Here is a 12,597-nt window from a genome sequence, read left to right on the forward strand (position 1 = left end):
TCACATAAGGAGCTTGGCCTTAAAAAGCAGCCCATAAATCTTTTAAAATAGTAATCAGTCCAGCAGGCAGGGGTGATGCTCCTTTGCCATTTATTTGTGTCCTTCAAGCCCACTCTGCCCCTAGCAATGGCCAGGCTGAGTGGCTTCATGCTGGGCTGGCCACACTACATTGCACACTGGGGGCTCAGAGCTGGAGCTCTTATGAGCACAGCTGGAACTTCCGCTAGATTCCCTGTTTTGCTCTTAAAAAAGCACAGAAGTACTTGGATCCGAGTACCACCAAGACCAAGTCCCACTGCTGGGGATTTTGAGTCTCTCTGAAATGGAAACTGGGTAAAATGAAATGTTATCTCTGACATTAATTGCCAGAAGCCCTGGTGCTCCCAAAAGCCTATGAACAGCTGTCCTGCCCCTACAAGGCAGGGGCTATTACCCCATGGATCTGTAGCACAGCCACAGTGGACACGATTTGACCATTTAAGACGAAATCTGCAGCTGGAAATGTGTAAATTCCCATGGGGTCTGGTTGAACTCAGTGTAGGCAGGGAGGAGAAGGTAAACAGGATTACAGAGAGGATTCTTCTGCCAGGCTCTGTCCTCTGGGATTTGTTGGAGATGTGGGATTTCCCAATTTTTGCAGAATAATGCCAGAAAGGGAAGGCTTGGGAGGTTTGGAGTGGTTGGGTAGCAACTCCTGAGGAGAAAAGAGGATGCAGGGGGTAACCCACCCCATTCTGGGCATGGTGGAAGGTTCCTGTGGCCAAAAATACAGGCATGAACTCAAGATGGCCTTGGTGGCATGTGTGCCTATGGGAAAAACTCTTCCTTCTGGATGAGTCCCCTGTGCTGCCTGCAGTGGGGTGCCAAAAGCACTGTACCCACTTCCCAGAGGCATCAGGGCTTGCACTGCTTGGCATCTGCCTTCAACCTCCAGGCCTGACATCCTGCCAGGGGCTGGAAAACCCTCTCATCCTCTCAGTCCTGACCAGTTCGTGTTAAAGATGCATTGTGAAAACGGTGCAAAGTTCAAGGGGTGCATTCCAGTATCAACTGGAGTGCTTGGGGGTTTGCCCTGACCAGGTTATCCCCGTGTGCAAAGCCAGCAGCAGCCTGATGAGCTGTGAGCCCCTGAGTGCCTTCCCTCCAGTGAGTTGCCTGGGGGCACGGGATCTTCCCCTTAGTTTGACTGACTGAAAATAGGGATCTAGAGAGTATGAAAGAGCCAGAAGCTCCCTGCACAGGGGAGAGCATGTTTGTTTGTCAGCAGCGGCACCCGCCGGAGGAGGACAAGCGGCCCGGATCAGCAGCAGGAGCTGCCCAGGTGAGCCAGTGAGATTAGACCCCTAAGGTGCCAAAGTTAGGGAAAGCATCTGCCCTGTCCCTCCCCATCCCTGCACTGGATTGATAATTGCTGCCTGGCTTTTAGGGCTGGAGGCTCTGCAGGCAGCCCGTGGTGCTGTGCCAACCCTGGGGCCAGCTCCTAACCCCCCCTAAGCCTCCTGGTGTCCCCTCAGAGCCTGGCGCGGGCGAGCCACGCGCGACGGTTGCAAACTTGGATGCAAATAGAACCAGATGTGCCTTATCTGCGTGCCTGGGTTTGCCTACGTGCAGCAGCCAGCGCCCAGAGCTCATTCCCAGATAGGAAAAATGAGAGGTCCCTCGGACGGTCAAAGTGTTGCACAGAGGCCACCAGAGATCCTGCGCTCCATATGGGATGGAAAGCCAGTTATTTATTGCATCCTAAACAAAACCAAACCCCAAGGGAGGCAGGAGGGTGGTTATTCCTCTCCACAATTAGGAGCAGTTTGCTAGTAATTAAATCAAAAAGTTTGTAGGTGCTGAGAACCTTTCCCACTCCCCACATGGAATACAGCATGTGAAGAAACTCTGTCAGGGAGGAAGGCTCAAGGAGATGCACTTGGTCCTTCCATCTGTGGGAAAGCATCAGGGGCCTGAGTGTCTTCTGCCAGGCCAGGTCTTCACATCAGAGATTCCTATTTCTGTTTAAATGTAGTGATGGGACAAGGGGAAATGGCTCAAAGCTCAAGAAAAGGGGCAAGTTTAGATTAGATATTAGGAAGAAATTCTTTACTGTGAGTGCGATGAGGCACTGCAACAGGTTGCCCAGAGAAGTTGTGAATGCCTGGAAGTGTTTAAGGCCAGGTTTGATGGGGCTCTGGGCAACTTGGTCTAGTGGAAGGTGTCCTTGCCCATGGCGGGGAAATTGGAACTGGATGATCTTTAAGGTCCCTTCCAACCCAAACAATCCTATGATTCTATTGTTCTATTTCTATTATCTCAATTTCTACTATTTCTATTATTTGAATTTCTGTATTTATATTTGTATATATATATATATGTATGTATTGATGTTTTATTGATGCACACTTCTGTGTGTCCCTGGCTGGTGGTTTTCATGGACCTGGACACCCAGGGCACTCAGAGGCTGTTGAGAGGTGCTCACTGTGTATTTTAATGCTAAACTGAAGCACTGGGAGGTTTGGCTCAACTCTGAGCTTAGCATGGCATATTGGTGGGCACCAGGTGACTGCACCCACATGTTTTTAAAAAATAAGGGGAAAACATCATCTAAATCCTACAGGCAAGATGAAGATAGTGCTGTATTTAATCTCCCAGGAACAGCCGACCACTCACCCAGCAGGGAAAGGATGTCTGGCTGATTGCCACTATGTCCCTGCTCTGTCCCCACACTAGGAGTTGTGTGTGTCTTCCAAAACAAGGAGACAGCCTGTTATTTGTGACCCCTCACCATCCACACGCAAGGGCTGAGCTGGTGTTCCTAAAGCACCTGGTGGAGAGCAAAGGGGCAGAAGAGGGAGTAGTGACACTTGGCCATGGGGTATTGCTGCTGAGCTGACTTGTGCCCAGTGCTCCCTGTTTTCTCCTTGGTGCCATTCCCAGTGTCTTCTCTAGTGTCCCTTCTTGCTCCCTTAATATGTTCCATAGTGTCTTTCCTTGTGCCCTGATATTTTTCCAGCACATCCCTTGTGTTGCCTGTAAATGTCCCTGTGTCTGCCCTAAGTGTTCCTCTGCATCTCTTGATGTTGCTCTGAATATCCCTGACATACCAGTGTCCCCAATGTCCCTGCAGTGTCCTTCTTTGTCCCTACACGATATCCTTCCAAATGCACCTTGTACCTGAGTGCCCCACTAAATGTCCCTTACAAGTCCTCGCTCATCTCTGTCCCCCACTGATCCCACCAGTGTCCCTCCTGGTCCCCAAATACTGTTGTTTACTGCACCGTGTCCCCGCACTGTCCCTGCGGTGGCTCGGGTCAGGGCGTGGCAGGGGACACGCGGGGACACGGGCGGCGCGCGCGGGGCAGTCCTCCCCGCGGTCCGCACCGCGGCTTTAAAGGGAGCCCGCGGCGGGCGCGGCCGCAGAGGCACCGGCGGGGGCACCGGCGGGGGCAGAGCGGCACCGGCTCTGCTGCGGCTTCGCGCACCCACCGCTACCTTCCAGCCTCTCCCCGCCCCGGGGCGGGGGTCCCAGGCCGTGTGGGCTTAGCGGGGCATCGCGGGACGAAGCACTCGCCATGAGTGACAGCCCGATCCCACTGCCACCGGCTCCGGCCACCAAGCCCAAGCGGGCTCGCTCAGCCCGGAGGCCAGCAGCCCACCCTGCGTACTCGGACATGATCAAGGCGGCCATCCGGGCCGACAAGAGCCGCGGCGGCGCGTCCCGGCAGTCCATCCAGAAGTACGTGAAGAGCAACTACAAGGTGGGCCAGAATGCCGACGTCCAGATCAGGCTGGCCATTCGGCGCCTGCTGGCCACCGGAGTCCTCAAGCAGACCAAAGGAGTTGGTGCCTCCGGCTCTTTCCGCCTAGCCAAGCGGAAGAGGTCTCCGTCCAGGAAGAGGTCTCCGTCCAGGAAGAGGTCTCCTTCCAGGAAGAGGTCTCCTTCCAAGAAGAGGAAGAAGACAGCCAGGAGATCCACTTCGCCCCACAAGCCGTCTAGGTCCAGGAAAGCCAGGTCCCCGGCCAAGAAGCCCAAGTCTGCCGCCAGGAAGTCCAGGAAGAAGTCAAGGAGCCCGAAGAAAGCCAAGAAGTCAAAGACTGTTAAGGCCAAGACCCTGAAGACGTCCAAGCCCAAGAAGGCAAGGCGGTCGAAGTCCAGAGCCAAGTCCAGTGCCCGCAAGTCGCCCAAGAAGAAGTGAGAAGTCTAGAGGCGTTTCGGTACTCTCCCCATTGGTTCTGTAAATAGCTGTTGCCTTTCTCCTGCATTTTATAAAGAATTGCTCTATTCATGAATTGAAATAGCTGAAACAAGGCAGTTGACGAATGAAAAAAAACAATTTTAAAGTGTTACTGGTCTGGGTTTTTATTCTGCTATCTCAGAAATTTCTTGTGCGTGTGTCTGTTGGTTTTATTAAGGCTGGACTGCTTGTTGTACGTTGGAAGTGATGGTGACTCTGTGTGCCTGTTGGGGTCGTGCAGGATTTCAATTCCTGGTCCTGCTGCAGCTCCTGGGGGGTTATGTGTTTGTTGGGGCCGGGCAAAGACAAGGGTGGGGAAGCCAGAAAAAATGGCTGCGAAAGCCCTGGCCTTCCCCAGAGGAGGAAAAGGGGTCTCTGTTCCCTCATCCAGTGCTGCAGATCCCCACCATGGGGATGAGGTGAGGAATGTTGGGCTCCTGGGAGTGAGGTCAAGCTGGCGCTGGAGATAACCGGGCTGCCCGCCAGCCTGTGGAGCTGCTCAGTGCAGCTGGGGGGTGGCAGAGACTTTTGGGGCAGGGAAGGGACAGAGGAGATGGAGCGGGGCCAGAGTCTGTCCACGTTGGCTTTCAAGGAGTTGAAAGTGTCCTTGAAGTGGGAAGTGGGATCACCGTGGGGAGCAAGGACAAACACAGCTGTAAGCATCTTTGCTCCCCATGGAGGAGCACCCTGAGGCAGTGGACAGCTCTGCAGGTGGGATGTGGTGGGCAGCCAGGGCAGGGTGAGGCAGAGCTGCTGGGCTCAGCCCTGCTGTGACCCGAGGGCTCTGGCTTTGTGCCCAGTGGGGGCTGGCACGACTCCAGGGCCTGCCTGTCCCCTACCAGAGCCCCTCCCTGGGCTGGGCTGGTGATCCTGACAGCCAGGGCTGGCAGGGAGCCTGTGGGCTGGCCTTACTGTTCAGCAAGTCTCAGGCAGGGGCTGCCTAATCCCTCTTGGCTAGAGACAGAGAAACTTCTTGATCATCAGGATCCCAAACCACCTGGGCCAGGAGCTCCAAAATCCCTGGGGCTCTGGGTGCCCTGGGTGCCCAGGCCCTTGGACTTGCTGTGCCTAACTCTCATAAGCCCAGGGTTTTCACCCTCTCCTGATGGCTCCCAAATCCTTCAGCCTGTTCTTCCTAAATCACTTGGGCAAATGGTGCCTGAGCCCTTTAGCCGTTAAGGATTCCAAATTCAGTACTTCAGGATACTGAAATCGTTGGCCTGGATGCACCTAATCCCTGTGGGTTCTTGCTCCTAAGACCCTTGGATCAAAGGCTACCAGAACACCTAGACTGAAGACCCTCAACACCTTTCAAGCACTTGTTACCTTAGTCCCCTGGAATAAGTGGTCTGGCCACAGAATTCCCCAGTCAGCTGTAGTAGAGGAAGGAGATGCCTAATCCAGACAGAACAGAGAAGTTGTGGATGCCCTACCCCTAAAAATACTCAGGCTGAGTTTTGATGGGGCTCTGACCACCTTGGGCTAGTGAAGGTGTCCCAGCCCACGACATGAGCTTTGAACTACATGATTTTTAAGGTGCCTTCAAACACAAACCATTCTATCATTCTATGACCTTTTGTGTCTAAAGTCACTGAGCCTATAGTTTACAAACACATTTGGCCAGAGGTGCTCAAATCCCTTGGGTCTGGGTATTCTAATTTTCACTGGTAAATCCTAAACCTTTCTGTCCAGTGGATTGTTGGTCACCTCAGCTGGATACACCCACATACCACAGACCCGTGGCTCATTGTCCCCAGTGGTGGGCACATATAAACCACCTATCTGCAAGGATCCAAGTCAGCTGTGCTGAGGACCCCAAATCCCTAGGCAGAGGCACCTAATGCTCCTGGGCTTGTTGATCCTTGAGGTCCGTGATGCCCTGTTGGTATGAAATCCCTCAGACCCTAGTACGCGACCTCATTACAGTTCCTAAATCTCACGGATGGCGTTGTCCCAAAATCCGTCAGACTCCGGACATCACATATCTGGCTCTGCAGTGCCTAAACCCCTAGGGACAGATCGTCTCCTCCAAAGAAGACGCCGAACGCCTCCTAGAGAAGGCGCCCAAGCGCTCCGAGCCGCTGCAGCACCGGCGGCGCTCGCCCCGCCCGCTAGGGGCGGTGCCCCGGCGGCCAATAGGTATTGGTCAGTAATTAACCCGTGGGTAATTAGCAGCGGTGGGGCGCGGGGCCCGCCCCCGGGCGTGCGGGGCGGAGCGCCGGGATGTGGCGGGCGGCGGCGGTGTGGGCGCTGCGCGGGGCCCCCGGGGCCGGCGCCCCCCGGGCCGCGTCGGGAGCGGCGGCGGCGCAGCTGCGGCGGCGGCTGGAGAGCGAGCTGGAGGAGATCCGCGGCGCCGGCACCTGGAAGAGCGAGCGCGTCATCTCCTCCCGGCAGGGCCCCCACCTCCAGCTGGCGGGCGGCGGCGCCGGTGCGTGCGGGGGGCGCGGAGGGGAGGAGGGGGCTCCCGGTCCCTTCCCTCGGTGCCATGGCCTTGCTTTCTCTTTCTGCTCCCGCAGGGATCATCAACTTCTGCGCCAATAACTACCTGGGGCTCTCCAGCCATCCCGAGGTGATCCGTGCCGCTGTGGAGGCCCTGGAGAAGTTCGGCGCCGGGCTCAGCTCCGTCCGCTTTATCTGCGGTACCCAGGTAGCGGGCAGCATCCCTTCCCCTGCCCCGCGGGCCTTCCGCAGGGTGTCCACGTAGACTCCCCTCTCGGCATGCGTGCGCAGCGCTAACTTACACATGGCCCCGTGAGAAAAGGAGCCTGCCAAAAATCCCCACTAGCCAAGCATCTGGAAATACGCCAATTTAAACCATTACAACACCTGAGAGCAAAGAAACTGAACATCCCTCTGAATTCAGAAAATAAATGTCTTTTTCTCTCTCTTTCGAGCCAAAATTACAGTGAACCTGATTTGAAGTGGCTCCATCAGCCCAGTTGATGATCAGATCTATCAGCTCCCTGCTGGAGCCTTTTTTGAGTGCTGCCTGGTTAAGTGCAAAGAACAAGCAGAGCTTCTCCCTTGTGCATGGGGAGCTTGGAGTCTCCCTGCTGAGCTTTGGCATCCAAACCCATAATTATACTTTAGGGCTGCATTTGCTGAACACAATTATCTTCTCCCACGCACACACACCTTTTCTGGATAAAACCTGTCTGTGTCCTCCCCTTTCAAGTCAGCATTTAACAGCAGTGGGCAAGCAAGGACTTGTGCTGGCCCACTGTTGACTCCTGCTCCTCTCTTCTCTTTAGAGCATACACAAGGACCTGGAGGAGAAGATCGCACGTTTCCACCAGCGGGAAGATGCCATTCTCTATGCCAGCTGCTTTGATGCCAACGCTGGTATCTTTGAGGTTCATGAGGCTTCCCTTGTGTTGTGCATGGAGGAGGGAGGTGACAGCAATGTGGCTGCCATGCCTCCAGAGGCTCTGCTGTGAGCTCTGTGCACCAGAAAGGATGGCAGTGGCTGGTGGTGAGGAGCCTGCCTTGGGGCCCTTGCACCAGGGAAGCCATGCAGAGGCATTTAACCACCCTCACCTCTGCTGGCTCCAGCTCTTGGGGAGGGCTCCCATTTCTGCTGAGGTCTGTACTCCCCCTGAAAGTGTAGGTGAGGGGCAGGGGTGATCTCACATGTTAGGAAAGGGGGAGGGAGATTTTGAGCTCAGAAGCCACAAGCAAGAGCCTGGCATAAAGAAATATGGATAAGGTGACTAGGGGAGAAATATAAAGTCTAGCAGTGTCAGGAGAGACGTGGCCACTGGAATCAATCACAGCCTTGTTCTCTGTACTGAGGAAGGCTGGGAGATGTCAGTGAGGTGACATCCAGAGCAAAGGATGATCCTTTCTGTTTGGCTCGGCCAGGCCCTGCTGACCCCAGAGGATGCAGTGCTGTCAGATGAGCTGAACCATGCTTCCATCATCGATGGGATCCGCCTGTGCAAGGCCAACAAGTACCGCTACAAGCACATGGACATGCAGGACCTGGAGGCCAAGCTGAAGGAAGCTCAGGTATGGAGTTCTGCTCCCACCCCAGCCCAGGGCACTTGTTTAGCTGTGCTGCCTGTGCAGCAGCCAGTCCTGGGGGTGAGCTCTGCCCTTTCCCATGCCATAGGCATTGTTTTTGCCAACAGGCATGGATGGGCAAGGTGGCAAAGCAGCTGGTTGTGATGCCAATCCCCTCCATCTCAGTTAGGTACATCCTCTCCATACAGTAGTGTGAGTGTGTCCCTTTGCCAACCCCTCTCCTCAGGGTGACATCTTCACTCCTGGGGATGCCTTTTTCCCTCCAACAGAAGCATCGGCTGCGGCTGGTGGCCACTGACGGAGCCTTCTCCATGGACGGTGACATCGCGCCGCTGAGGGAGATCTGCCAGCTGGCGCACAAGTACGATGCCCTGGTCTTCATCGATGAATGCCACGCCACAGGGTTCCTGGGACCCAACGGGCGGTGAGTGACTGCCCCAGCCCTGGTTCTTCCTCCTGCCCTGACTAGTTCTGAAGCAAGGACCAAGGTGCTGATGGCCAGCATGTTTTTGTGTGGGGACTCCTTGAAGGCTTTGCACCTCACCTTTGGATAGAAAGGAGATCCTTCAGCAGTGATCTATCCCCAAGTGACAGCTGCTTCTCAGTGTGTAACAGATGGTGTGACCATCTCATCTGGGCACCACCTCTCCTGGCAAGTGCTTTGCTTGGATTATTAAACTTCTGTGTGGGAAGTTTGAGCACTTTCCCATCTCTAAGGGATGAAGAACCCATGCTCTTACTTGATGAGGTCCCAGGTTAGGCTTTCTGCAGGAGAGGAAGGTCAACACTTGGGTTGAACTATTCAAGGGGCTGTTCCTCCTTGTCTAGAAGGAGGGATGCCAGAGACCTGGCTGGCAGTGCTTTGTTTTCCTTGAGGTATCCAGCAGCTTCCCTGGTGTGTGCTGGCACAGCTGATAATGTGATGTTTCTTTTCCTACAGGGGTACTGATGAGCTCCTGGGAGTGATGGACAAAGTCACCATCATCAATTCTACCCTTGGAAAAGCTCTTGGAGGAGCTGCAGGTGAAGATATTTTCTTGTCCAACATCCTGCATGCCCTAAAGCATCCTGATGCTCTACAGCATCAGTCTTACATTTCCTTCCTCTGCCTAATGATAGAGTAACAAATGCACATTATCCTTTTCCACTGGTGGCATAAGGCTTGGTTTGTGATGTTGCTGCAGGATTAAGGGAGATCCTGCCATGTGCCCCTTACACTTTCATCTTTTGCATGCATTTGCCTTTGGTGTCAAGGTGGAAGCTCTTGGTCAAAAGCATCAGCTGTGATGTTTAGACCTGGTTTGTATCTAAATTCCTGCTATAGGTGCCTGGTTGGCTTTATCAAGAAGCCTCACTCTAAACAGGTCACCCTGGGGTGCCTTGTCCATTTCTCTCTCCTCTGTCTGCAGGTGGGTACACAACAGGTCCCAAACCCCTCATCGATCTGCTCCGCCAGCGCTCCCGCCCGTACCTCTTCTCCAACAGCCTGCCCCCTGCCGTGGTGGGCTGTGCATCCAAGGCCCTGGACCTGCTCATGGAGAGCAATGCCATTGCACAGTCTATGGCTGCCAAAACCCAACGGTGAGGGGGCCATGTGGGGGTGGGAGCAGGGGCAGCTTTGTTAGGCGTGAGCTGTCTGTGATTTATTCACCCCTCCTTTCCCAGTGATTACTGTGAAGACAGTTGGCAAATCAGGGCTCAGGGAAAGCTGTAAGATGTGCCTGCCTGTGTCAGGCAGATGTGTCACATCTGGATGCTCTGTGAGCGGGGGCACATTGTCCACTCAAGGCTCTGCAGTCCCATTATGCTGAGCAGGACACGGTAGGAGGTCACTCCAAGAGGAGAGATCTCTTCTCTGCACAGAAGATGAAGAGTGGAGCAAACCTTACCCAGTTCTCAGTGGGCAGGGCTCCCAGGGAAAGAAAGGCAGGAGTGTCCAAGGACAGGGTTGTTGAGATTTTTACTCATCCTGTTGTTCCCTTCATCAGGTTCAGAAGTAAGATGACGGCGGCTGGCTTCACCATCTCAGGGAAAGACCACCCCATCTGTCCAGTCATGCTGGGGGATGCTCGGCTGGCCTCAGTGATGGCAGAGGACATGCTCAACAGAGGTGATCTGGGGAGGGAGCTCAGTATGCAGACACATTCCCTGAGGAAAGGGGCTGTTGGTGGTGGTGCCCTCCTTCAGAGGATGTTTCTGCGTGAAATCCAGTACTCCTCCACCTTCCAGCTGCAAATGTCCTCATGGTCTCCCCCAGATGTTGCTGGCTGCACCTTTTTTCTCTGTTAGGAAGGGGATTTACATTAATGCTCTATGCTGGACTCCACCCCCATTGCTGGCCCTTAACCTCATTTCCATGCTTGGGAGCAGATGGCATGTGAAAGGCCTGACAGCTGGCAGTGGTCACTGGGAGGGGAGCCTTTCTGTCACCCCGTGCTCCTCAGCCTGCCTCCTTCCCAGCCAGCTCTGACTCTGCCTGCGCTTCCTCCCCAGGCATTTACGTGATTGGCTTCAGCTACCCCGTGGTGCCCAAGGGCAAGGCGCGTATCCGGGTGCAGATCTCGGCCGTGCACAGCGACGAGGACATTGACCGCTGCGTGGAAGCCTTCACCCAGGTGGGACAGAAGCACGGAGCGCTGCCCTGAGGGGCCAGAACCAGGAAACACCTCTTCAGCACCATCCCTGCCCACAACCAAGTGCCTCTGATGGGGAAAAAGGCCTGAGCAGCACACTGCCAAAAGCAGGACCGTTCCTCAAGGCATCACAGCCTGCACCGTGAGTCAGCCAGCTGCTGCTGTGGTGTGCTGGCAGTAGCACTGGCAACCAGCACGTGAAAGTGTCATTAAAGGTGTCCTGCAGTGCAGCAGATATTTGTCTGCCTCCTATTTCCTCATCCAGGAGCTGCCCCCTATCCCCATCGTCTCACTCTGTGACCAGACTCTTGCTATGCCTTCCCTGAAGCCTCAGTCCCGATGCTGAAGCGCTGCAGTTCCTGCTGTCTCCTGCTGATGGAAATAACAGCATTGCTGATGTTGCCTGCTTCTTCTGTGCTGTCCTGTGGGTCCAGCAGCATCACCCTGGCAGATCTGACTGCTGCAGTTCTCCACTAAGGCAGGCAGGGGTGTTTCCCAAGCCCTTTGCAACCTGTGCCACCAACAGCTGGTTAGGGGAAGAGGACATGGGCCCACCAAAGCTCCGGTGCTCCTTTCTCTCCTTCTCACTCTTAGGTGTTAGATATGAGGCTTGCTTGGTCCCCCAGCTACAAGGCTTTGCCAGTTGCTTCAGTGGTCCCAAACCTGTCCTGGAAAAGACATTCTTGCCCCAGAGAGGCCATCAGGCAGTGGGCAAGCTGAGGTGGTAGAGGCCACAGCAGCATGGTGAGAGGATCTGCATCTAACTAAGGCCAGGGGCAGAGCAGGTGACATGAACTTTTAATTTTCCTCCATATGGCAGGAATCTCTGGAATTGTTCCTCCAAGCTGTGCTGTAGTATTTCAGCATTCAAAAAGACACAAGTGGCACCTGGGCATCTCTTAAGGATTACTTTGCATCAGTTTTGTTCCAGATCAGAAACTGTGTGTCCTGCCAGCTGCCCATGTGCTGAATGAATAGCTGCAGCCAGGGACAGATTCTAGCTGAAATGGAGTGTTCTGTGCCTGAGTGCTGGAGCACTGGGTTATATCAGCAAAGACCTGCTCTCAAGTCCTTATGTGTCACTGGGCTGTCAGGGAGCAAACTACAGGGCAATAATGTCTGACCTGAGCCAGAGCAACTGCAGAAGAACTCAGGTATCAATCCAGGATTGTAGGGCTTTACAAGGATGCAAAGGACAGGGGAGAAGTGTGTCTTGTAGGTTCGACAGGAGTACAACCAAACCCTTTTAGAACAGCTGGTAGTGTGTGTGTTGATTTTGTTTAATTTTCCATCCCCCAGGCCCTGAGCTCAGCCTGCTGATAAACTATGGTATGGAGTTCCCTTTCTGTGGCAGCAAGCCCTTGCAGCTTGCAAACCCTTTTCAACAGGCAGTGTTTTGGCATGGGGAAGCCAGGGAGATTGCTTTCAGGCCTCTTGTGCAACCTGGAAGAGATGAAAGTTCAGCCAGATGGGCTTAGGGAGGTTTGAGACCCTAAACTGAATCACTGCTGGTTTGAGCCCAATGCATGTGCACCCCTTGCTCCCCCTACCTGCCCAGCTCCATTGCACACCTGAACCGCCCTCCCTCACATTTCTGTCCTGCTGGTCCCCAGCCCTGGTCTCCCTCTCTCCCCTGGCCCTCTGCAGGCATCCCTGCTGATGCCTCTGCTCCACTCAGGGCAGACAACCCAAGCAGTTTAACCCTGCTCCAGGTTTCAAGT

The 12,597-nt window shown here is 54.5% G+C and overlaps 2 protein-coding genes across 2 annotated transcripts; both read left to right on the forward strand.

Annotated features, from left to right (window-relative positions):
• The first annotated feature begins 3,385 nt into the window (after window positions 1–3,385).
• H1-0 (H1.0 linker histone) lies at window positions 3,386–4,332 on the forward strand. The gene has a single exon (XM_005488597.4). The coding sequence runs from the start codon at window positions 3,558–3,560 to the stop codon at window positions 4,179–4,181; it is 624 nt and encodes a 207-aa protein (XP_005488654.1). The 5' UTR covers window positions 3,386–3,557; the 3' UTR covers window positions 4,182–4,332.
• Window positions 4,333–6,400: 2,068 nt separating this feature from the next.
• Window positions 6,401–11,111, forward strand: GCAT (glycine C-acetyltransferase). Its single transcript, XM_005488596.4, has 9 exons — window positions 6,401–6,648; window positions 6,737–6,867; window positions 7,472–7,573; window positions 8,082–8,228; window positions 8,513–8,667; window positions 9,184–9,266; window positions 9,653–9,824; window positions 10,232–10,353; window positions 10,737–11,111. Exons 1-9 carry the CDS (start codon window positions 6,444–6,446, stop codon window positions 10,886–10,888), a joined length of 1,269 nt encoding a protein of 422 aa, XP_005488653.1. The 5' UTR covers window positions 6,401–6,443; the 3' UTR covers window positions 10,889–11,111.
• The last annotated feature ends 1,486 nt before the right edge of the window (window positions 11,112–12,597 follow it).

This window comes from Zonotrichia albicollis, chromosome 4, assembly GCF_047830755.1.
Source record: "Zonotrichia albicollis isolate bZonAlb1 chromosome 4, bZonAlb1.hap1, whole genome shotgun sequence".
Taxonomy (NCBI): Eukaryota; Metazoa; Chordata; class Aves; order Passeriformes; family Passerellidae; genus Zonotrichia; species Zonotrichia albicollis.